Genomic DNA, 26,980 nt, shown 5'->3' on the forward strand with positions numbered 1-26,980 from the left:
CAGTAATGAAGTCAGTGGGAGTGATTTTGGCTCTGATAGAGGAAAAATCACTCCTGGGCTTGCGGCAGCGAGACCCTACCGCAGGGTCTCGTCGCAAGCCCGATGGTCGCGATTGTCTTTGACCATCGCGACCATCATCATGGATGCTCGCTATAGCTGTGGGTGGTCACCCACAGCTATACGAGCGTCCCGGAGGACGCTCCATTTCATGGAGGAGGGCCCTGATTCAGAGCGAGCGCTGTGGTCAGAGCGTCCGGCTCTGAATCTGGCCCCGAGCAGTGTATATTTCACTTGTGTTGTAATGGTTGTTGTTGTTGTAGCTCATTCATTTAGCAGCACAGAACAGGTTTTTTCACACGTTGAAAAGTTGTTCTGCCCCCTCCTGTCTCATACAGATGATGAATGGATGGAGGTATTGCGTGGCTTACACCTCCCCAGGGCAGCTGCATTACTGCAGGATGATGTAACAAGAGATGGGTGTTGTCTGTGCTGATGCAGTTTGCTAGAAGCAGCTTCCAGGCCGTTGTCATCTGATAGAACCAGTGCAAGCTGACAGTCCTGTGGAGATAGTGCAGGGAAGGTCCCGGCTCTTCTGCACCGTGTAACAGCTGCTGATCTCTATGTAAGTGATTACAGCCTGTAGGTGATCTTGCTGCTCTGTGCTGGGGAAGTGCATGATAACATATAGCTGCTTTGTATCAACTAATTTGCAATGACTGTGACTGGTAAAGAACCAACTAAGCTGAGTGTGCAGAACTGTTTCAGTGTTTTGCACTTTTGCGTAAAACAGGGAAGGGGTAAGTAGCATATATATAGCCTGGCTGCAGCCTCAGTGCTATGTACAGTAAGGTAAGTAGCATATATATAGCCTGGTTGTAGCCTCATTGCTATGTACAGTATAAGGTAAGTAGCATATATATAGCCAGGTTGTAGCCTCATTGCTATGTACAGTATAAGGTAAGTAGCATATATATAGCCAGGTTGTAGCCTCATTGCTATGTACAGTATAAGGTAAGTAGCATATATATAGCCTGGCTGTAGCCTTATTGCTATGTACAGTATAAGGTAAGTAGCATATATATAGCCTGGTTGTAGCCTCAGTGCTATGTACAGTAAGGTAAAGTAGCATGTATATAGCCTGGCTGTAGCCTTATTGCTATGTACATTATAAAGTAAGTAGCATGTATATAGCCTGGCTGTAGCCTTATTGCTATGTACAGTATAAGGTAAGTAGCATGTATATAGCCTGGTTGTAGCCTAATTGCTATGTACAGTATAAGGTAAGTAGCATGTATATAGCCTGGTTGTAGCCTAATTGCTATGTACAGTATAAGGTAAGTAGCATGTATATAGCCTGGTTGTAGCCTCATTGCTATGTACAGTAAGGTAAGTAGCATGTATATAGCCTGGCTGTAGCCTTATTGCTATGTACAGTATAAGGTAAGTAGCATATATATAGCCTGGTTGTAGCCTCATTGCTATGTACAGTATAAAGGTAAGTAGCATGTATATAGCCTGGTTGTAGCCCTCAGTTGCTATGTACAGTATAAGGTAAGGTAGCATGTATATAGCCTGGCTGCAGCCTCAGTGCTATGTACAGTAAGGTAAGTAGCATATATATAGCCTGGTTGTAGCCTCATTGCTATGTACAGTATAAGGTAAGTAGCATGTATATAGCCTGAGTGTAGCCTCAGTGCTATGTACAGTAAGGTAAGTAGCATGTATATAGCCTGGCTGCAGCCTCAGTGCTATGTACAGTAAGGTAAGTAGCATGTATATAGCCTGGTTGTAGCCTCATTGCTATGTACAGTATAAGGTAAGTAGCATGTATATAGCCTGGCTGTAGCCTCATAGCTATGTACAGTATAAAGTGAGTAGCATGTATATAGCCTGAGTGTAGCTGCATTGCTATGTACAGTATATAACCTGGCTGTAAGTAGGCATATGCTGTATATAGGCCTGTTATGTGTTCTATGATTAGAGAAACAAGCATTATTGCTATTAACAGTACAGGTGAATTGGTTGATTTCATATAATGTCATCTGTACGTCTACATGAACAATGTATTTCTGGAAATATAAAGTTATTGGGACTGTTATGGAACTGGTACATAAAAAAAGTTGGCGTTGCCCATAGCAACCTGTTACTGTAACTGCTTTTCTGGTGTGGTTCTGAGATGACAGTAATCATGTTATTAGGTGCTGTTGGCATAACCTGTCTAATTATAGTATAACTTTTGGTCAGCGCTCACAGGAAAATAAGCGACAATTACCATTAGCTGCTACTTTAGGAGGTATCCCAAAGGGAAAACAAAAACAGGTATGGGTGGAAGTGGGAGAACTAGGGGGAGGGGATCAGCGCTCTGTTAATTACAGTATTGTAATTAATGTGAGTGTAGGTGATTTATCAATGTCCTGGATTATTATATCTGTCTTTGGATAATATTAAGATATATGTGTATATAGAAAAATTATTTCTGGAAAAAATACTGGTAGGCAAAAAACTGTAACAGGTTATTGCTTAATAGAGTCTTAAAAATAGTTCATATATTCCAACATTTAAACTGGTGGGCAAAAACTTGGGCTGAAACTTGATCAAATGTTGGTTTCTGTGACCAATTGGGGTCAGATGCCACGTAATGAATCCTACTGACGCCGGGGCCTCTCCAGCTATGTACAGTTCCGCAGAGGCTCGGTAGGAGATCCCACGTATGAATCCTTATACTGACGCCGGGGCCTCTCCAGCTATGTACAGATCCGCAGGGGCTCGGTAGGAGATGCCACGTAATGAATCCTTCTACTGACGCCGGGGCCTCTCCAGCTGTGTACAGATCCGCAGAGGCTCGGTAGGAGATGCCACGTAATGAATCCTACTGACGCCGGGGCCTCTCCAGCTATGTACAGATCCGCAGAGGCTCGGTAGGAGATCCCACGTAATGAATCCTTATACTGACGCCGGGGGCCTCTCCAGCTATGTACAGATCCGCAGGGGCTCGGTAGGAGATGCCACGTAATGAATCCTTCTACTGACGCCGGGGCCTCTCCAGCTGTGTACAGATCCGCAGAGGCTCGGTAGGAGATGCCACGTAATGAATCCTTATACTGACGCCGGGGGCCTCTCCAGCTATGTACAGATCCGCAGGGGCTCGGTAGGAGATGCCACGTAATGAATCCTTCTACTGACGCCGGGGCCTCTCCAGCTGTGTACAGATCCGCAGAGGCTCGGTAGGAGATGCCACGTAATGAATCCTTCTACTGACGCCGGGGCCTCTCCAGCTATGTACAGATCCGCAGATGCTCGGTAGGAGATGCCACATAATGAATCCTTATACTGACGCTGGGGCCTCTCCACCTATGTACAGATCCGCAGAGGCTCGGTAGGAGATCCCACGTAATGAATCCTTATATGACGCCGGGGCCTCTCCAGCTATGTAGAGATCCGCAGGGGCTCGGTAGGAGATGCCATATATGAATCCTTCTACTGACGCCGGGGCCTCTCCAGCTGTGTACAGATCCGCAGAGGCTCGGTAGGAGATGCCACGTAATGAATCCTTATACTGACGCCGGGGCCTCTCCAGCTATGTACAGATCCGCAGGGGCTCGGTAGGAGATGCCACGTAATGAATCCTTATACTGACGCCGGGGCCTCTCCAGCTATGTACAGATCCGCAGAGGCTCGGTAGGAGATGCCACGTAATGAATCCTTATAGTGACGCCGGGGCCTCTCCAGCTGTGTACAGATCCACAGAGGCTCGGTAGGAGATGCCACGTAATGAATCCTTCTACTGACGCTGGGGCCTCTCCAGCTATGTACAGATCCGCAGAGGCTCGGTAGGAGATGCCACGTAATGAATCCTTATACTGACGCTGGGGCCTCTCCACCTATGTACAGATCCGCAGAGGCTCGGTAGGAGATGCCACGTAATGAATCCTTATACTGACGCCGGGGCCTCTCCAGCTATGTACAGATCCGCAGGGGCTCGGTAGGAGATGCCACGTAATGAATCCTTATACTGACGCCGGGGCCTCTCCAGCTATGTACAGGTCTGCAGAGGCTCGGTAGGAGATGCCACGTAATGAATCCTTATACTGATGCCGGGGCCTCTCCAGCTATGTACAGATCCGCAGGGGCTCGGTAGGAGTTGCCACGAAATGAATCCTTATACTGACGCCGGGGCCTCTCCAGCTATGTACAGATCCGCAGAGGCACAATAGGAAATGCCACGTAATAAATCTTTATACTGACGCTGGGGCCTCTCCAGCTGTGTACAGATCCGCAGAGGCACAATAGGAGATACCACGTAATCCTTATACTGACGCCGGGGCCTCTCCAGCTATGTACAGATCCGCAGAGGCTCAGTAGGAGATGCTAAGTAATGAATCCTTATACTGACGCAAGGGCCTCTCCAGCTATGTACAGATCCGCAGAGGCTCGGTAGGAGATGCCACGTAATGAATCCTTATACTGACGCTGGGGCCTCTCCAGCTGTGTACAAGTACGCAGAGGCTCAGTAGGAGATGCCACGTAATGAATCCTTATACTGACGCCGGGGCCTCTCCAGCTGTGTACAGATCCACAGAGGCTCGGCAGGAGATGCCACGTAATGAATCCTTATACTGATGCCGGGGCCTCTCCAGCTGTGTACAGTTCCGCAGAGGTACAATAGGAGATGCCACGTAATGAATCCTTATACTGATGCCGGGGCCTCTCCAACTATGTACAGATCCGCAGAGGCTCGGTAGGAGATGCCACGTAATGAATCCTTATACTGACGCCGGGGCTTCTCCACCTATGTACAGATCCGCAGAGGCTCGGTAGGAGATCTCACGTAATGAATCCTTATATGACGCCGGGGCCTCTCCAGCTATGTACAGATCCGCAGAGGCTCGGTAGGAGATGCCACGTAATGAATCCTTATACTGACGCCGGGGCCTCTCCAGCTATGTACAGGTCCGCAGAGGCTCGGTAGGAGATGCCACGTAATGATTCCTTATACTGACGCCGGGGCATCTCCAGCTATGTACAGGTCCGCAGAGGCTCGGTAGGAGGATGCCACGTAATGAATCCTTATACTGACGGCCGGGCCTCTCCAGCTATGTATAGATCCGCAGAGGCTTGGTAGGAGATGCCACGTAATGAATCCTTATACTAACGCCGGGGCCTCTCCAGCTATGTACAGATCCGCAGGGGCTCGGTAGGAGATGCCACGTAATGAATCCTTATACTGACGCCGGGGCCTCTCCAGCTATGTACAGATCCGCAGAGGCACAATAGGAGATGCCACGTAATGAATCCTTATACTGATGCCGGGGCCTCTCCAACTATGTACAGATCCACAGAGGCACAATAGGAGATGCCACGTAATGAATCCTTCTACTGACGCCGGGGCCTCTCCAGCTGTGCACAGATCCGCAGAGGCTCGGTAGGAGATGCCACGTAATGAATCCTTATACTGATGCCGGGGCCTCTCCAACTATGTACAGATCCACAGAGGCACAATAGGAGATGCCACGTAATGAATCCTTCTACTGACGCCGGGGCCTCTCCAGCTGTGCACAGATCCGCAGAGGCTCGGTAGGAGATGCCACGTAATGAATCCTTATACTGATGCCGGGGCCTCTCCAGCTGTGTACAGATCCGCAGAGGCACAATAGGAGATGCCACGTAATGAATCCTTATACTGATGCCGGGGCCTCTCCAACTATGTACAGATTCACAGAGGCACAATAGGAGATGCCACGTAATGAATCCTTCTACTGACGCCGGGGCCTCTCCAGCTGTGCACAGATCCACAGAGGCTCGGTAGGAGATGCCACGTAATGAATCCTTATACTGATGCCGGGGCCTCTCCAGCTATGTACAGATCCGCAGAGGCACAATAGGAGATGCCACGTAATGAATCCTTATACTAACGCCGGGGCCTCTCCTGCTATGTACAGATCCACAGAGACTCGGTAGGAGATGCCACGTAATGAATCCTTATACTGACGCCGTGGCCTCTCCAGCTATGTACAGATCCGCAGAGGCTCGGTAGGAGATGCCACGTAATGAATCCTTATACTGATGCCGGGACCTCTCCAGCTGTGTACAGATCCGCAGAGGCTCGGTAGGAGATGCCACGTAATGAATCCTTATACTGATGCCGGGACCTCTCCAGCTGTGTACAGATCCGCAGAGGCTCGGTAGGAGATGCCACGTAATGAATCCTTATACTGACGCTGGGGCCTCTCCAGCTATGTACAGATCCGCAGAGGCTCGGTTGGAGATGCTCCCGACAAACCTGCATTTTTATAGCCATCCTCCCGTTACCTCCACCAAACGCTGACCACCTGTCACTCAGTTTGTGAGTAAATCCTCTCTGCGACCGTTATCGCTAACCAATCGCTGTGCATGTACAGTGCGGTTTTGGTGCATGCACAGTAGCAAAAAAAATTGTTCCACCCTGTCTGTCATTGATATTAAGTCCAAATGTAGTCCTGAAATTTTACCAAGAAATGACCCTATTTTTCTTCATAGTTACCATTATTCCTAGGGGACTGTCACGCTGTATATCACAGTGTCAAAAACACAACATGTAAAGTAAATAATCCATTGGGCAGGTTGAACATTACAGCACATTATAAGTACATGATTTCTACTAGGGAATCCCATTATATTAAGGACCTGACCCAGATTTGGGAATAGAGTAAGATAGAGCCAGTAACTCCTTCCGGGAGGGAGCTGAATATCTGCTTACAGCGGGGGGCGTGGCCGGGCAATGATGACGTATAGAATGCAGGGTCGGGGGCGTAACCACACGGTCTCATCATTGTGGTCCTGCCCCCTCTTCACAATGCCGAAATAAACGGCATTGTGAAGCAGGGGGCAGGGCCACGATGACGCAATTCAGCACAAATAACGTCACAGCGCCACCCCCCCCCCCTTCCGGCGGTTTCGATCTTTACTCTGGGGGGGTCGGTGAGGCTTGCCTGCCTGCCTTTCTGGGGGGCTGGGAGTGGCACCTGATATTCATATTCGGGAGGCTCCTGGCCAAAGCAGGAGGGTAGGCAATCCTGGTAACTGTACATCTTGGTAACACCGTGCTGTACTGCAGGGGGGCAGATATAACATGAGCACAGAGATTAGATTTGGGAATAGAGTAAGATAGAGCCAGTAACTGTACATCTTGGTAACACCGTGCTGTACTGCAGGGGGGGCAGATGTAACATGAGCACAGAGATTAGATTTGGGAATAGAGTAACATAGAGCCAGTAACTGTACATCTTGGTAACACCGTGCTGTACTGCAGGGGGGCAGATGTAACATGTGCACAGAGATTAGATTTGGGAATAGAGTAACATAGAGCCAGTAACTGTACATCTTGGTAACACCGTGCTGTACTGCAGGGGGGCAGATGTAACATGTGCACAGAGATTAGATTTGGGAATAGAGTAACATAGAGCCAGTAACTGTACATCTTGGTAACACCGTGCTGTACTGCAGGGGGGGCAGATGTAACATGTGCACAGAGATTAGATTTGGGAGTAGAGTAAGATAGAGCCAGTAACTGTACATCTTGGTAACACCGTGTTATACTGCAGGGGGGCAGATGTAACATGAGCACAGAGATTAGATTTGGGAATAGAGTAACATAGAGCCAGTAACTGTACATCTTGGTAACACCGTGCTGTACTGCAGGGGGGCAGATGTAACATGAGCACAGAGATTAGATTTGGGAATAGAGTAAGATAGAGCCAGTAACTGTACATCTTGGTAACACCGTGCTGTACTGCAGGGAGGCAGATGTAACATGAGCACAGAGATTAGATTTGGGAATAGAGTAACATAGAGCCAGTAACTGTACATCTTGGTGACACCGTGCTGTACTGCAGGGGGGCAGATGTAACATGAGCACAGAGATTAGATTTGGGAATAGAGTAAGATAGAGCCAGTAACTGTACATCTTGGTAACACCGTGCTGTACTGCAGGGGGGCAGATGTAACATGAGCACAGAGATTAGATTTGGGAATAGAGTAAGATAGAGCCAGTAACTGTACATCTTGGTAACACCGTGCTGTACTGCAGGGGGGCAGATGTAACATGAGCACAGAGATTAGATTTGGGAATAGAGTAACATAGAGCCAGTAACTGTACATCTTGGTAACACCGTGCTGTACAGCAGGGGGGCAGATGTAACATGGGCACAGAGATTAGATTTGGGAATAGAGTTAGATAGCGCCAGTAACTGTACATCTTGGTAACACCGTGCTGTACTGCAGGGGGGGCAGATGTAACATGAGCACAGAGATTAGATTTGGGAATACAGTAACATAGAGCCAGTAACTGTACATCTTGGTAACACCGTGCTGTACTGCAGGGGGGCAGATGTAACATGTGCACAGAGATTAGATTTGGGAATAGAGTAAGATAGAGCAAGTAACTGTACATCTTGGTAACATCGTGCTGTACTGCAGGGGGGCAGATGTAACATGTGCACAGAGATTAGATTTGGGAATAGAGTAAGATAGAGCCAGTAACTGTACATCTTGGTAACACCGTGCTGTACTGCAGGGGGGCAGATGTAACCTGTGCACAGAGATTAGATTTGGGAATAGAGTAATATAGAGCCAGTAACTGTACATCTTGGTAACACCGTGCTGTACTGCAGGGGGGGCAGATGTAACATGAGCACAGAGATTAGATTTGGGAATAGAGTAACATAGAGCCAGTAACTGTACATCTTGGTAACATCGTGCTGTACTGCAGGGGGGGCAGATGTAACATGGGCACAGAGATTAGATTTGGGAATAGAGTAACATAGAGCCAGTAACTGTACATCTTGGTAACACTGTGCTGTACTGCAGGGGGGACAGATGTAACATGAGCACAGAGATTAGATTTGGGAATAGAGTAAGATAGAGCCAGTAACTGTACATCTTGGTAACACTGTGCTGTACTGCAGGGGGGCAGATGTAACCTGTGCACAGAGATTAGATTTGGGAATAGAGTAACATAGAGCCAGTAACTGTACATCTTGGTAACATCGTGCTGTACTGCAGGGGGGGCAGATGTAACATGGGCACAGAGATTAGATTTGGGAATAGAGTAACATAGAGCCAGTAACTGTACATCTTGGTAACACTGTGCTGTACTGCAGGGGGGACAGATGTAACATGAGCACAGAGATTAGATTTGGGAATAGAGTAAGATAGAGCCAGTAACTGTACATCTTGGTAACACCGTGCTGTACTGCAGGGGGGCAGATGTAACATGGGCACAGAGATTAGATTTGGGAATACAGTAACATAGAGCCAGTAACTGTACATCTTGGTAACACCGTGCTGTACTGCAGGGGGGCAGATGTAACATGTGCACAGAGATTAGATTTGGGAATAGAGTAACATAGAGCCAGTAACTGTACATCTTGGTAACACCGTGCTATACTGCAGGGGGGGCAGATGTAACATGGGCACAGAGATTAGATTTGGGAATAGAGTAACATAGAGCCAGTAACTGTACATCTTGGTAACACCGTGCTGTACTGCAGGGGGGCAGATGTAACATGGGCACAGAGATTAGATTTGGGAATAGTGTAACATAGAGCCAGTAACTGTACATCTTGGTAACACTGTGCTGTACTGCAGGGGGGCAGATGTAACATGGGCACAGAGATTAGATTTGGGAGTAGAGTAAGATAGAGCCAGTAACTGTACATCTTGGTAACACTGTGCTGTACTGCAGGGGGGCAGATGTAACATGGGCACAGAGATTAGATTTGGGAGTAGAGTAAGATAGAGCCAGTAACTGTACATCTTGGTAACACCATGCTGTACTGCAGGGGGAGCAGATGTAACATGTGCACAGAGATTAGATTTGGGAATAGAGTAATATAGAGCCAGTAACTGTACATCTTGGTAACATCGTGCTGTACTGCAGGGGGGCAGATGTAACATGGGCACAGAGATTAGATTTGGGAATAGAGTTAGATAGCGCCAGTAACTGTACATCTTGGTAACACCGTGCTGTACTGCAGGGGGGGCAGATGTAACATGGGCACAGAGATTAGATTTGGGAGTAGAGTAAGATAGAGCCAGTAACTGTACATCTTGGTAACACCGTGCTGTACTGCAGGGGGGCAGATGTAACATGTGCACAGAGATTAGATTTGGGAATAGAGTAACATAGAGCAAGTAACTGTACATCTTGGTAACACCGTGCTGTACTGCAGGGGGGGCAGATGTAACATGAGCACAGAGATTAGATTTGGGAATAGAGTAACATAGAGCCAGTAACTGTACATCTTGGTAACACCGTGCTGTACTGCAGGGGGGCAGATGTAACATGTGCACAGAGATTAGATTTGGGAATAGAGTAACATAGAGCCAGTAACTGTACATCTTGGTAACACCGTGCTGTACTGCAGGGGGGCAGATGTAACATGTGCACAGAGATTAGATTTGGGAATACAGTAACATAGAGCCAGTAACTGTACATCTTGGTAACACCGTGCTGTACTGCAGGGGGGCAGATGTAACATGGGCACAGAGATTAGATTTGGGAATAGAGTAATATAGAGCCAGTAACTGTACATCTTGGTAACACCGTGCTGTACTGCAGGGGGGCAGATGTAACATGGGCACAGAGATTAGATTTGGGAATACAGTAACATAGAGCCAGTAACTGTACATCTTGGTAACACCGTGCTGTACTGCAGGGGGGCAGATGTAACATGGGCACAGAGATTAGATTTGGGAATAGAGTAACATAGAGCCAGTAACTGTACATCTTGGTAACACCGTGCTGTACTGCAGGGGGGCAGATGTAACATGAGCACAGAGATTAGATTTGGGAATAGAGTAATATAGAGCCAGTAACTGTACATCTTGGTAACACCGTGCTGTACTGCAGGGGGGGCAGATGTAACATGTGCACAGAGATTAGATTTGGGAATAGAGTAAGATAGAGCCAGTAACTGTACATCTTGGTAACACCGTGCTGTACTGCAGGGGGGCAGATGTAACATGGGCACAGAGATTAGATTTGGGAATAGAGTAACATAGAGCCAGTAACTGTACATCTTGGTAACACCGTGCTGTACTGCAGGGGGGCAGATGTAACATGAGCACAGAGATTAGATTTGGGAATAGAGTAATATAGAGCCAGTAACTGTACATCTTGGTAACACCGTGCTGTACTGCAGGGGGGGCAGATGTAACATGTGCACAGAGATTAGATTTGGGAATAGAGTAAGATAGAGCCAGTAACTGTACATCTTGGTAACACCGTGCTGTACTGCAGGGGGGCAGATGTAACATGGGCACAGAGATTAGATTTGGGAATAGAGTAACATAGAGCCAGTAACTGTACATCTTGGTGACACTGTGCTGTACTGCAGGGGGGCAGATGTAACATGTGCACAGAGATTAGATTTGGGAATAGAGTAACATAGAGCCAGTAACTGTACATCTTGGTAACACCGTGCTGTACTGCAGGGGGGCAGATGTAACCTGTGCACAGAGATTAGATTTGGGAATAGAGTAACATAGAGCCAGTAACTGTACATCTTGGTAACACTGTGCTGTACTGCAGGGGGGCAGATGTAACATGTGCACAGAGATTAGATTTGGGAATAGAGTTAGATAGCGCCAGTAACTGTACATCTTGGTAACACCGTGCTGTACTGCAGGGGGGGCAGATGTAACATGGGCACAGAGATTAGATTTGGGAATAGTGTAACATAGAGCCAGTAACTGTACATCTTGGTAACACCGTGCTGTACTGCAGGGGGGCAGATGTAACATGTGCACAGAGATTAGATTTGGGAATAGAGTTAGATAGCGCCAGTAACTGTACATCTTGGTAACACCGTGCTGTACTGCAGGGGGGGCAGATGTAACATGGGCACAGAGATTAGATTTGGGAATAGAGTAACATAGAGCCAGTAACTGTACATCTTGGTAACACCGTGCTGTACTGCAGGGGGGCAGATGTAACATGTGCACAGAGATTAGATGTGGGAATAGAGTAATATAGAGCCAGTAACTGTACATCTTGGTAACACTGTGCTGTACTGCAGGGGGGCAGATGTAACATGGGCACAGAGATTAGATTTGGGAGTAGAGTAAGATAGAGCCAGTAACTGTACATCTTGGTAACACCGTGCTGTACTGCAGGGGGAGCAGATGTAACATGTGCACAGAGATTAGATTTGGGAATAGAGTAATATAGAGCCAGTAACTGTACATCTTGGTAACACCGTGCTGTACAGCAGGGGGGCAGATGTAACATGGGCACAGAGATTAGATTTGGGAATAGAGTTAGATAGCGCCAGTAACTGTACATCTTGGTAACACCGTGCTGTACTGCAGGGGGGGCAGATGTAACATGGGCACAGAGATTAGATTTGGGAGTAGAGTAAGATAGAGCCAGTAACTGTACATCTTGGTAACACCGTGCTGTACTGCAGGGGGGCAGATGTAACATGAGCACAGAGATTAGATTTGGGAATAGAGTAACATAGAGCAAGTAACTGTACATCTTGGTAACATCGTGCTGTACTGCAGGGGGGGCAGATGTAACATGTGCACAGAGATTAGATTTGGGAATAGAGTAACATAGAGCAAGTAACTGTACATCTTGGTAACACCGTGCTGTACTGCAGGGGGGGCAGATGTAACATGTGCACAGAGATTAGATTTGGGAATAGAGTAACATAGAGCCAGTAACTGTACATCTTGGTAACACCGTGCTGTACTGCAGGGGGGGCAGATGTAACATGAGCACAGAGATTAGATTTGGGAATAGAGTAACATAGAGCCAGTAACTGTACATCTTGGTAACACTGTGCTGTACTGCAGGGGGGCAGATGTAACATGTGCACAGAGATTAGATTTGGGAATAGAGTAACATAGAGCCAGTAACTGTACATCTTGGTAACACCGTGCTGTACTGCAGGGGGGCAGATGTAACATGTGCACAGAGATTAGATTTGGGAATAGAGTAACATAGAGCAAGTAACTGTACATCTTGGTAACACCGTGCTGTACTGCAGGGGGGGCAGATGTAACATGGGCACAGAGATTAGATTTGGGAATAGAGTAATATAGAGCCAGTAACTGTACATCTTGGTAACACCGTGCTGTACTGCAGGGGGGCAGATGTAACATGGGCACAGAGATTAGATTTGGGAATAGAGTAACATAGAGCCAGTAACTGTACATCTTGGTAACACCGTGCTGTACTGCAGGGGGGCAGATGTAACATGGGCACAGAGATTAGATTTGGGAATAGAGTAATATAGAGCCAGTAACTGTACATCTTGGTAACACCGTGCTGTACTGCAGGGGGGCAGATGTAACATGTGCACAGAGATTAGATTTGGGAATAGAGTAATATAGAGCCAGTAACTGTACATCTTGGTAACACCGTGCTGTACTGCAGGGGGGCAGATGTAACCTGTGCACAGAGATTAGATTTGGGAATAGAGTAACATAGAGCCAGTAACTGTACATCTTGGTAACACCGTGCTGTACTGCAGGGGGGCAGATGTAACATGTGCACAGAGATTAGATTTGGGAATAGAGTAACATAGAGCCAGTAACTGTACATCTTGGTGACACTGTGCTGTACTGCAGGGGGGCAGATGTAACATGTGCACAGAGATTAGATTTGGGAATAGAGTAACATAGAGCCAGTAACTGTACATCTTGGTAACACCGTGCTGTACTGCAGGGGGGCAGATGTAACATGTGCACAGAGATTAGATTTGGGAATAGAGTAATATAGAGCCAGTAACTGTACATCTTGGTAACACTGTGCTGTACTGCAGGGGGGCAGATGTAACATGTGCACAGAGATTAGATTTGGGAATAGAGTTAGATAGCGCCAGTAACTGTACATCTTGGTAACACCGTGCTGTACTGCAGGGGGGCAGATGTAACATGTGCACAGAGATTAGATTTGGGAATAGTGTAACATAGAGCCAGTAACTGTACATCTTGGTAACACCGTGCTGTACTGCAGGGGGGCAGATGTAACATGAGCACAGAGATTAGATTTGGGAATAGAGTAATATAGAGCCAGTAACTGTACATCTTGGTAACACCGTGCTGTACTGCAGGGGGGCAGATGTAACATGTGCACAGAGATTAGATGTGGGAATAGAGTAATATAGAGCCAGTAACTGTACATCTTGGTAACACCGTGCTGTACTGCAGGGGGGGCAGATGTAACATGTGCACAGAGATTAGATTTGGGAATAGAGTAATATAGAGCCAGTAACTGTACATCTTGGTAACACCGTGCTGTACTGCAGGGGGGCAGATGTAACATGGGCACAGAGATTAGATTTGGGAATAGAGTAACATAGAGCCAGTAACTGTACATCTTGGTAACACCGTGCTGTACTGCAGGGGGGCAGATGTAACATGTGCACAGAGATTAGATGTGGGAATAGAGTAACATAGAGCCAGTAACTGTACATCTTGGTAACACCGTGCTGTACTGCAGGGGGGCAGATGTAACATGTGCACAGAGATTAGATTTGGGAATAGAGTAACATAGAGCCAGTAACTGTACATCTTGGTAACACTGTGCTGTACTGCAGGGGGGCAGATGTAACATGTGCACAGAGATTAGATTTGGGAATAGAGTAAGATAGAGCCAGTAACTGTACATCTTGGTAACACCGTGCTGTACTGCAGGGGGGGCAGATGTAACATGTGCACAGAGATTAGATTTGGGAATAGAGTAAGATAGAGCCAGTAACTGTACATCTTGGTAACACCGTGCTGTACTGCAGGGGGGCAGATGTAACATGAGCACAGAGATTAGATTTGGGAATAGAGTAATATAGAGCCAGTAACTGTACATCTTGGTAACACCGTGCTGTACTGCAGGGGGGCAGATGTAACATGGGCACAGAGATTAGATTTGGGAATAGAGTAACATAGAGCCAGTAACTGTACATCTTGGTAACACCGTGCTGTACTGCAGGGGGGCAGATGTACCATGTGCACAGAGATTAGATTTGGGAATAGAGTAGATAGAGCCAGTAACTGTACATCTTGGTAACACTGTGCTGTACTGCAGGGGGGGCAGATGTAACATGTGCACAGAGATTAGATTTGGGAATAGAGTAACATAGAGCCAGTAACTGTACATCTTGGTAACACCGTGCTGTACTGCAGGGGGGCAGATGTAACATGTGCACAGAGATTAGATTTGGGAATAGAGTAACATAGAGCCAGTAACTGTACATCTTGGTAACACCAGGCTGTTCTGCAGTGTAAGAATAAAGCTGTGCAGTATTTGTGGGCTACATGCAGAAGCAGCCAGTAATAACCCTGCATGCAAAATATGTACAATATGTATTTACAGCCTTGCATTGCTACATGGTTTATCCAGATACAGAGTTACTTGCTCTAACTCTATTCCCAAATCTGAATCAGGTCCTAAATTATTATCTGTTTAACTTCCAGATTACGCCATTTGGAAGGACTATTAGTGGATGGTGCATTGGTCAGATTATCGGGGGTTCGCCAGAACAGATTGAGGAACGATACAAGATATCTCGGATCAGAACTACGTCTAGAAGAAGATGGCGAGAAATCTCATTAAGAATGGCTGCGGGGAAGGTAAAACGGGTCTTTTCAACTACCTGGAATTTAATTCATACTTTCTGAATGCCCTGTAATGTCCAGGGGACTCCGAAAATTGTGGGTCGTCTCCCAGACTCCTGATTGAAACTGACAAACTCCCTGAGACTAGACTGAAGATGCAGTGAGCGGAGTCACCCTGCAGGAAACTGAGAATCATTTATGACATTTTCTATCTAGCAAATGTTTGTGGTATTATTTGCTAATTAATAAAAAGGTCAAAAAGGTTTGCATCATACAACGCCCAATCCACTCCTCCCAACAGAACACAAGGCCTGTCCCAATGTGTGCCATGGAAATTAGGACTGTTATACCTGGCATAGGGAAGCTGAAGGGCATATCATGGCTATGTACGGCTACTCCAGGCTTCTATAACCTAGTTCTAAATTATACTAAACTATAATCTTATCAAGGCTTTTGTAAAACAATATAATCTACACTATGTAGACAAAATGATTGGACACCCCCATGTTTCAGCTTATCTGACGTGGGTCCACTAGCTGTAATACAGGGTCCCATTAACTCTGAGAAGATGTTCTCCATAACTGTGGGCCTGATTCTGACCCGCTCGCGAGCGCTGTACGCTCACAAGCGGGTCGATGGTGCCGAAGTGCGCATGCGCACGACGGAGGAAGCTCCGTCGTGCGCATGCGCGAGACCCGGCGAGCGACGAGGAATCCGTCGCTCGGGGTCTCGCACCAAAGGGGGCGTGCTGTCGATGGTGACTGACAGCACGCCCCCCGTCTGGGTCCGGCCCCACTGACATCACTAGTGATGTCAGTGGGAGTGATTTTGGCTCTGATAGATACACAGTACTGATAGATACACAGTACTGACCTCACTATAACATCTCACTGCACGTGGTGACCTACACGGTACTGACAGCACTATAATATCTCACTGCACGTGGTGACCTACACGGTACTGACCTCACTATAACATCTCACTGCACGTGGTGACCTACACAGTACTGACCTCACTATAACATCTCACTGCACGTGGTGACCTACACAGTACTGACGTCACTATAACATCTCACTGCACGTGGTGACCTACACAGTACTGACATCACTATAACATCTCACTGCACATGGTGACCTACACAGTACTGACATCACTATAACATCTCACTGCACATAGTGACCTACACAGTACTGACATCACTATAACATCTCACTGCACGTGGTGACCTACACAGTACTGACATCACTATAACATCTCACTGCACGTGGTGACCTACACAGTACTGACCTCACTATAACATCTCACTGCACGTGGTGACCTACACAGTACTGACCTCACTATAACATCTCACTGCACGTGGTGACCTACACAGTACTGACATCACTATAACATCTCACTGCACATAGTGACCTACACAGTACTGACATCACTATAACATCTCACTGCACATAGTGACCTACACAGTACTGACATCACTATAACATCTCACTGCACATAGTGACCTACACAGTACTGACGTCACTATAACATCTCACTGCACGTGGTGACCTACACAGTACTGACGTCACTATAACATCTCACTGCACGTGGTGACCTACACAGTACTGACATCACTATAACATCTCACTGCACGTGGTGACCTACACAGTACTGACCTCACTATAACATCTCACTGCACGTGGTGACCTACACAGTACTGACATCACTAACATCTCACTGCACGTGGTGACCTACACAGTACTGACCTCACTATAACATCTCACTGCACGTGGTGACCTACACAGTACTGACGTCACTATAACATCTCACTGCACGTGGTGACCTACACAGTACTGACTTCACTAACATCTCACTGCACGTGGTGACCTACACAGTACTGACCTCACTATAACATCTCACTGCACGTGGTGACCTACACAGTACTGACATCACTAACATCTCACTGCACGTGGTGACCTACACAGTACTGACCTCACTATAACATCTCACTGCACGTGGTGACCTACACAGTACTGACCTCACTATAACATCTCACTGCACGTGGTGACCTACACAGTACTGACATCACTATAACATCTCACTGCACGTGGTGACCTACACAGTACTGACGTCACTAACATCTCACTGCACGTGGTGACCTATACAGTACTGACTTCACTATACCATCTCACTTCACGTGGCGACCTACACAGTACTGACCTCACTATAACATCTCACTGCACGTGGTGACCTACACAGTACTGACGTCACTATAACATCTCACTGCACGTGGTGACCTACACAGTACTGACATCACTATAACATCTCACTGCACGTGGTGACCTACACAGTACTGACCTCACTATAACATCTCACTGCACGTGGTGACCTACACAGTACTGACCTCACTATAACATCTCACTGCACGTGGTGACCTACACAGTACTGACGTCACTATAACATCTCACTGCACGTGGTGACCTACACAGTACTGACCTCACTATAACATCTCACTGCACGTGGTGACCTACACAGTACTGACCTCACTATAACATCTCACTGCACGTGGTGACCTACACAGTACTGACCTCACTATATCATCTCACTGCACGTGGTGACCTACACAGTACTGACCTCACTATAACATCTCACTGCACGTGGTGACCTACACAGTACTGACCTCACTATAACATCTCACTGCACGTGGTGACCTACACAGTACTGACGTCACTATAACATCTCACTGCACGTGGTGACCTACACAGTACTGACATCACTATAACATCTCACTGCACGTGGTGACCTACACAGTACTGACCTCACTATAACATCTCACTGCACGTGGTGACCTACACAGTACTGACGTCACTATAACATCTCACTGCACGTGGTGACCTACACAGTACTGACCTCACTAACATCTCACTGCACGTGGTGACCTACACAGTACTGACCTCACTAACATCTCACTGCACGTGGTGACCTACACAGTACTGACGTCACTATAACATCTCACTGCACGTGGTGACCTACACAGTACTGACGTCACTATAACATCTCACTGCACGTGGTGACCTACACAGTACTGACCTCACTATAACATCTCACTGCACGTGGTGACCTACACAGTACTGACCTCACTATAACATCTCACTGCACGTGGTGACCTACACAGTACTGACGTCACTATAACATCTCACTGCACGTGGTGACCTACACAGTACTGACCTCACTATAACATCTCACTGCACGTGGTGACCTACACAGTACTGACGTCACTATAACATCTCACTGCACGTGGTGACCTACACAGTACTGACTGCAATAACATCTCACAGATCTATTTACTGTCAGTGTCCATTCAGAGTCTTTCGCTAGCGCTGTGCGCTCGCAAGTGGCACGATGGTTTGCGTACATGCATGCGCACGTTTCGTTGTGCGCGAACTACTGTGTGCGATCGCAGGCCGCTCGCTCGCCCAGCAAAGACAGCCCAGTGAAATGAGTGACAGGAGAGGCCGTTTGTGGGTGGTAACAGGGGCAGGACACTAATAACGGGGGTGTGGAGGTGTGAACGCAGGCGTGCCTGTGCGTTTCAATGCCGTTTTAGATGCGTGCATAATTAACACGCAGCGTCATAGTACACGTCACATGCCTGTTTTTTACACTGAAGTCCTCGCAGTGCTTGCGGTAGGGTAAGGCAACCACAAGCGCTGCGATCGCTTCCGATTGTCCTCGATGTACCAATGTTTTAATACACTTCCTGGAGATGACGTGTACTGGTGGTCGGCTCTGCCTATGCGATTGGGCGTACGCTGGCCGCTAGCTAAGAAATGGTGGGCGTGCTTATGCCTTGGCGAGTGGTCGCTTCCTGTGGCGTCACTTTGACAAATTTGCATACGCTGGGGGCGAGCGATCGCATCTAGCGAGAGACTCTGAATGAGGTCCATAGTGTATGTGCTGTGTTTTATATGTCTGCATAGTGTATGTGCTGTGTTTTATATGTCTGCATAGTGTATGTGCTGTGTATTATATGTCTGCATAGCGTATGTGCTGTGTTTTATATGTCTGCATAGCGTATGTGCTGTGTATTATATGTCTGCATAGTTTATCTGCTGTGTTTTATATGACTGCATAGCGTATGTGCGGTGTATTATATGTCTGCATAGTGTATGTGCTGTGTTTTATATGTCTGCATAGCGTATGTGCGGTGCATTATATGTCTGCATAGTGTATGTCCTGTGTATTATATGTCTGCATAGTGTATGTGCTGTGTATTATATGTCTGCATAGTGTATCTGCTGTGTTTTATATGTCTGCATAGTGTATGTGCTGTGTTTTATATGTCTGCATAGCGTATGTGCGGTGTATTATTTGTCTGCATAGTGTATGTGCTGTGTTTTATATGTCTGCATAGCGTATGTGCGGTGTATTATATGTCTGCATAGTGTATGTACTGTGTATTATATGTCTGCATAGCGTATGTGCTGTGTATTATATGTCTGCATAGCGTATGTGCTGTGTCTTATATGTCTGCATAGCGTATGTGCTGTGTTTTATATGTCTGCATAGCGTATGTGCTGTGACTTATATGTCTGCATAGCGTGTGTGCTGTGTTTTATATGTCTGCATAGCGTGTGTGCTGTGACTTATATGTCTGCATAGCGTGTGTGCTGTGTTTTATATGTCTGCATAGCGTGTGTGCTGTGTTTTATATGTCTGCATAGCGTGTGTGCTGTGTATTATATGTCTGCATAGCGTATGTGCTGTGTCTTATATGTCTGCATAGCGTATGTGTTGTGTCTTATATGTCTGCATAGCGTATGTGCTGTGTCTTATATGTCTGCATAGCGTATGTGCTGTGTATTATATGTCTGCATAGCGTATGTGCTGTGTCTTATATGTCTGCATAGCGTATGTGCTGTGTATTATATGTCTGCATAGCGTGTGTGCTGTGTTTTATATGTCTGCATAGCGTGTGTGCTGTGTTTTATATGTCTGCATAGCGTGTGTGCTGTGTTTTATATGTCTGCATAGCGTCTGTGCTGTGTTTTATATGTCTGCATAGCGTCTGTGCTGTGTATTATATGTCTGCATAGCGTGTGTGCTGTGTTTTATATGTCTGCATAGTGTATGTGCTGTGTATTATATGTCTGCATAGCGTATGTGCGGTGTATTATATGTCTGCATAACGTATGTGCTGTGTATTATATGTCTGCATAGCGTATGTGCTGTGTCTTATATGTCTGCATAGTGTGTGTGCTGTGTCTTATATGTCTGCATAGCGTGTGTGCTGTGTCCTATACGTCTGCATAGCGTGTGTGCTGTGTCTTATACGCCTGCATAGCGTGTGTGCTGTGTCTTATACGTCTGCATAGCGTGTGTGCTGTGTCTTATACGTCTGCATAGCGTGTGTGCTGTGTCTTATACGTCTGCATAGCGTGTGTGCTGTGTATTATACGTCTGCATAGCGTGTGTGCTGTGTATTATACGTCTGCATAGCGTGTGTGCTGTGGCTTATACGTCTGCATAGCGTATGTGCTGTGTATTATATGTCTGCATAGCGTATGTGCTGTGTTTTATGTCTGCATAGCGTATGTGCTGTGTCTTATATGTCTGCATAGCGTATGTGCTGTTTTATATGTCTGCATAGCGTATGTGCTGTGTCTTATATGTCTGCATAGTGTATGTGCTGTGTATTATATGTCTGCATAGTGTATGTGCTGTGTATTATATGTCTGCATAGTGTATGTGCTGTGTATTATATGTCTGCATAGTGTATGTGCTGTGTATTATATGTCTGCATAGCGTCTGTGCTGTGTCTTATATGTCTGCATAGCGTATGTGCTGTGTCTTATATGTCTGCATAGCGTATGTGCTGTGTTTTATATGTCTGCATAGCGTATGTGCTGTGTTTTATATGTCTGCATAGCGTATGTGCTGTGTTTTATATGTCTGCATAGCGTATGTGCTGTGTTTTATATGTCTGCATAGTGTATGTGCTGTGTATTATATGTCTGCATAGTGTATGTGCTGTGTATTATATGTCTGCATAGTGTATGTGCTGTGTATTATATGTCTGCATAGTGTATGTGCTGTGTATTATATGTCTGCATAGCGTCTGTGCTGTGTCTTATATGTCTGCATAGTGTATGTGCTGTGTTTTATATGTCTGCATAGTGTATGTGCTGTGTATTATATGTCTGCATAGTGTATGTGCTGTGTATTATATGTCTGCATAGTGTATGTGCTGTGTATTATATGTCTGCATAGGGTATGTGCTGTGTATTATATGTCTGCATAGCGTATGTGCTGTGTATTATATGTCTGCATAGCGTCTGTGCTGTGTCTTATACGTCTGCATAGCGTCTGTGCTGTGTCTTATACGTCTGCATAGCGTGTGTGCTGTGTCTTATACGTCTGCATAGCGTGTGTGCTGTGTATTATACGTCTGCATAGCGTGTGTGCTGTGTATTATACGTCTGCATAGCGTGTGTGCTGTGGCTTATACGTCTGCATAGCGTATGTGCTGTGTATTATATGTCTGCATAGCGTATGTGCTGTGTTTTATGTCTGCATAGCGTATGTGCTGTGTCTTATATGTCTGCATAGCGTATGTGCTGTTTTATATGTCTGCATAGCGTATGTGCTGTGTCTTATATGTCTGCATAGTGTATGTGCTGTGTATTATATGTCTGCATAGTGTATGTGCTGTGTATTATATGTCTGCATAGTGTATGTGCTGTGTATTATATGTCTGCATAGTGTATGTGCTGTGTATTATATGTCTGCATAGCGTCTGTGCTGTGTCTTATATGTCTGCATAGCGTATGTGCTGTGTCTTATATGTCTGCATAGCGTATGTGCTGTGTTTTATATGTCTGCATAGCGTATGTGCTGTGTATTATATGTCTGCATAGCGTATGTGCTGTGTATTATATGTCTGCATAGCGTATGTGCTGTGTATTATATTAAACCTTCTATCGGATGAGGTGTAGTCATGTGTGCAAACCACTTATCATACTAACATAAAATAAAGACACTGAGACGTGGATTTGGCAGATAACTTGATGGCGATTTATTGGAGAAATTAATATTATTTATTAATTCTTAAATTAATTAAGGATGTATGGTGGCAAAGAAAGGACGGCCAGAAATCAGCCAGATCTGCTATGCCCACACACAAACAACAAAAGACATAGCAGGCGTAGATCGCCCAGAGTGCATACACATAACCATGTAAACCATGTCAAACACAAAAGGTAACGCTCACCCTCTAACTTGACTACCCACCCGTTTAGGTGATGATACTGCCCCCCGTTAGGTTGGTACAGCCAACTACCAGTCAACGAAGGGAGCGCCCTTAAATCATAATTGCACCTGGACTGGTGAACTGCCGTTCTTTCCCGCCACTACATAATTAACTACAACAACCTGCCAATAATTGCAAAGGGAAGGGAGGGTGGGCAATCTGGAACCAAGAGGCTTTGGCCCTCACTTCTAGCCCCTTATATAATGTCTCTATTGAAAACCCGCCCCTGCTAACGATAGGCTAACTCTAAACAGTAATTTGCATACATGCCGGCCCCCATCCTAGAGGTTTAACACACCTCTTTTCTTATGCAATCTTTCGGTTTCACGTCTGCATAGCGTATGTGCTGTGTATTATATGTCTGCATAGCGTATGTGCTGTGTATTATATGTCTGCATAGCGTATGTGCTGTGTCTTATATGTCTGCATAGCGTATGTGCTGTGTTTTATATGTCTGCATAGCGTATGTGCTGTGTCTTATATGTCTGCATAGCGTATGTGCTGTGTTTTATATGTCTGCATAGTGTATGTGCTGTGTCTTATATGTCTGCATAGCGTATGTGCTGTGTCTTATATGTCTGCATAGCGTATGTGCTGTGTCTTATATGTCTGCATAGCGTGTGTGCTGTGTATTATATGTCTGCAGAGCGTGTGTGCTGTGTTTTATATATCTGCATAGCGTATGTGCTGTGTATTATATGTCTGCAGAGCGTGTGTGCTGTGTTTTATATGTCTGCAGAGCGTGTGTGCTGTGTTTTATATGTCTGCATAGCGTATGTGCTGTGTCTTATATGTCTGCATAGCGTATGTGCTGTGTCTTATATGTCTGCATAGCGTGTGTGCTGTGTATTATATGTCTGCAGAGCGTGTGTGCTGTGTTTTATATGTCTGCATAGCGTATGTGCTGTGTATTATATGTCTGCATAGCGTATGTGCTGTGTTTTATATGTCTGCATAGCGTATGTGCTGTGTTTTATATGTCTGCATAGCATATGTGCTGTGTTTTATATGTCTGCATAGCGTATGTGCTGTGTATTATATGTCTGCATAGCGTATGTGCTGTGTATTATATGTCTGCATAGTGTATGTGCTGTGTATTATATGTCTGCATAGTGTATGTGCTGTGTATTATATGTCTGCATAGTGTGTGTGCTGTGTTTTATATGTCTGCATAGTGTATGTGCTGTGTATTATATGTCTGCATAGCGTATGTGCTGTTTTATATGTCTGCATAGTGTATGTGCTGTGTTTTATATGTCTGCATAGTGTATGTGCTGTGTTTTATATGTCTGCATAATGTATGTGCTGTGTTTTATATGTCTGCATAGTGTATGTGCTGTGTTTTATATGTCTGCATAGTGTATGTGCTGTGTTTTATATGTCTGCATAGTGTATGTGCTGTGTATTATATGTCTGCATAGTGTATGTGCTGTGTTTTATATGTCTGCATAGCGTATGTGCTGTGTTTTATATGTCTGCATAGCGTATGTGCTGTGTATTATATGTCTGCATAGCGTATGTGCTGTGTATTATATGTCTGCATAGCGTATGTGCTGTGTTTTATATGTCTGCATAGCGTATGTGCTGTGTATTATATGTCTGCATAGCGTATGTGCTGTGTTTTATATGTCTGCATAGCGTATGTGCTGTGTTTTATATGTCTGCATAGCGTATGTGCTGTGTTTTATATGTCTGCATAGCGTATGTGCTGTGTCTTATATGTCTGCATAGTGTATGTGTTGTGTCTTATATGTCTGCAGAGTGTATGTGCTGTGTCTTATATGTCTGCATAGTGTATGTGCTGTGTATTATATGTCTGCATAGTGTATGTGCTGTGTTTTATATGTCTGCATAGCGTATGTGCTGTGTTTTATATGTCTGCATAGTGTATGTGCTGTGTATTATATGTCTGCATAGTGTATGTGCTGTGTTTTATATGTCTGCATAGCGTATGTGCTGTGTCTTATATGTCTGCAGAGTGTATGTGCTGTGTCTTATATGTCTGCATAGTGTATGTGCTGTGTATTATATGTCTGCATAGTGTATGTGCTGTGTTTTATATCTCTGCATAGCGTATGTGCTGTGTTTTATATGTCTGCATAGTGTATGTGCTGTGTATTATATGTCTGCATAGTGTATGTGCTGTGTTTTATATGTCTGCATAGTGTATGTGCTGTGTTTTATAGAGGAGCTAGAATTTTGGGAGGACGTTCAGAATGGAGGAGATGGATGGAAAGTGGAAGACCTCCCGGGGGACAACGGAGCAGAGTTTCCATTTGAGGAGGTGAAGAAATACTTTGCGTCATCCTTTGAGTAAGTACATTACATACAAAGCAATATTCCATATTGGACGGTTATAAACTTACATAATAATCCCATGTGTGATAATATACAACGCTGAGGAATGTATGGAGACGCTCACCTGTGGCTATGCAAATCCAGCATCCGCGTACAAAGACGCAGCATCGGTTGCCGATCCTATGATCATCGGTCTTCTGAGTAGCTCTATGGTCACGCAGAATGGGCGCATGTACTGAGATGCCGGAGCCACTTTCACTGCGTATAGGATCTCAGACACCCTGATAACGGTCGCCACACGCCTGCGTTAGTTAGCACCACTCCCCATTACTTCACACAAGCGCTCTCTGACTGTCAATATTGCTGCGAGTAAATAGTCGCAAGCCACTACGGTAATGTACCTCGAAGCTTGCACCGCGCAAATTAGATGCATGCAGAGATTGCCGATAATCGATCAACTGCGGAAACATGGGAATAACGTACACCTGTGATCAGGCCCATGGTACAGAATAATATTATTGGACACATTTAGTCACACAATGTACTGTCACAGTAACCGCATTGTGGTCATATCCTCTGATTGCAGGCAGTGCAGTAAGTCTCAGGTCATTGACCTTCTCAGCGAAGGATACACAGAGGAAGTACTGGACACCAACCAGCCAAACATTGTGGTCAGCGACTGGTAAGATGAAAGGCTCTGCAGTGACAACAGTGCTGTAACCAATAGCAACCATTCAGATAAAAGCTCTCATGATTACACAGCAATTCTGCTCTTCTCCAGCACATTGTACATATCTGTAACTCATGCAGAACTGACACCGACACGTGATCTGGATTCACATTGGTCACTGCATTTATTTTGTATATGATCTGAGAAAGCAGCTAACATCACATACTGTACATAGCATCACATACATAGCATCACATACTGTACATAGCATCACATACATAGCATCACATACTGTACATAGCATCACATACATAGCATCACATACATAGCATCACATACTGTACATAGCATCACATACATAGCATCACATACATAGCATCACATACTGTACATAGCATTACATACTATACATATCACATACTGTACATAGCATCACATACATAGCATCACATACATAGCATCACATACTGTACATAGCATCACATACATAGCATCACATACTGTACATAGCATCACATACTGTACATAGCATCACATACATAGCATCACATACTGTACATAGCATCACATACATAGCATCACATACTGTACATAGCATCACATACATAGCATCACATACATAGCATCACATACTGTACATAGCATCACATACTATACATATCACATACTGTACATAGCATCACATACATAACATCACATACATAGCATCACATACTGTACATAGCATCACATACATAGCATCACATACTGTACATAGCATCACATACTGTACATAGCATCACATACATAGCATCACATACTGTACATAGCATCACATACTGTACATAGCATCACATACATATCACATACTGTACATAGCATCACATACTGTACATAGCATCACATACATATCACATACTGTACATAGCATCACATATATAACATCACATAGTATACATATCACATACTGTACACACCACATACTGTACATAACATCACATACTGTACATAGCATCACATACTGTACACACCACATACTGTACATAACATCACATACTGTACATAGCATCACATACTGTACATAGCATCACATACTGTACATAACATCACATACTGGGCCTGATTCAGAGCCGGACGCTCTGACC

The 26,980-nt window shown here is 45.4% G+C and overlaps 1 protein-coding gene across 1 annotated transcript in view; it reads left to right on the forward strand.

The window, feature by feature from the left end:
* Positions 1 to 482: 482 nt before the first annotated feature.
* The window catches only part of FBXO2 (F-box protein 2), a 120,054-nt gene continuing 93,556 nt past the window's right edge, over positions 483 to 26,980 (forward strand). Inside the window, exons 1-4 of the mRNA XM_088457584.1 lie at positions 483 to 622; positions 15,460 to 15,615; positions 25,075 to 25,201; positions 25,773 to 25,868. Coding sequence (XP_088313710.1) covers positions 15,579 to 15,615; positions 25,075 to 25,201; positions 25,773 to 25,868 — 260 coding nt within the window. The 5' untranslated portion in view covers positions 483 to 622; positions 15,460 to 15,578. The remainder of the gene's footprint in view (positions 623 to 15,459; positions 15,616 to 25,074; positions 25,202 to 25,772; positions 25,869 to 26,980) is intronic.

The sequence above is a fragment of the Taudactylus pleione genome, unplaced genomic scaffold (genome assembly GCF_031769625.1).
Source record: "Taudactylus pleione unplaced genomic scaffold, aTauple2 ptg000770l, whole genome shotgun sequence".
In the NCBI taxonomy this organism is placed as follows: domain Eukaryota; kingdom Metazoa; phylum Chordata; class Amphibia; order Anura; family Myobatrachidae; genus Taudactylus; species Taudactylus pleione.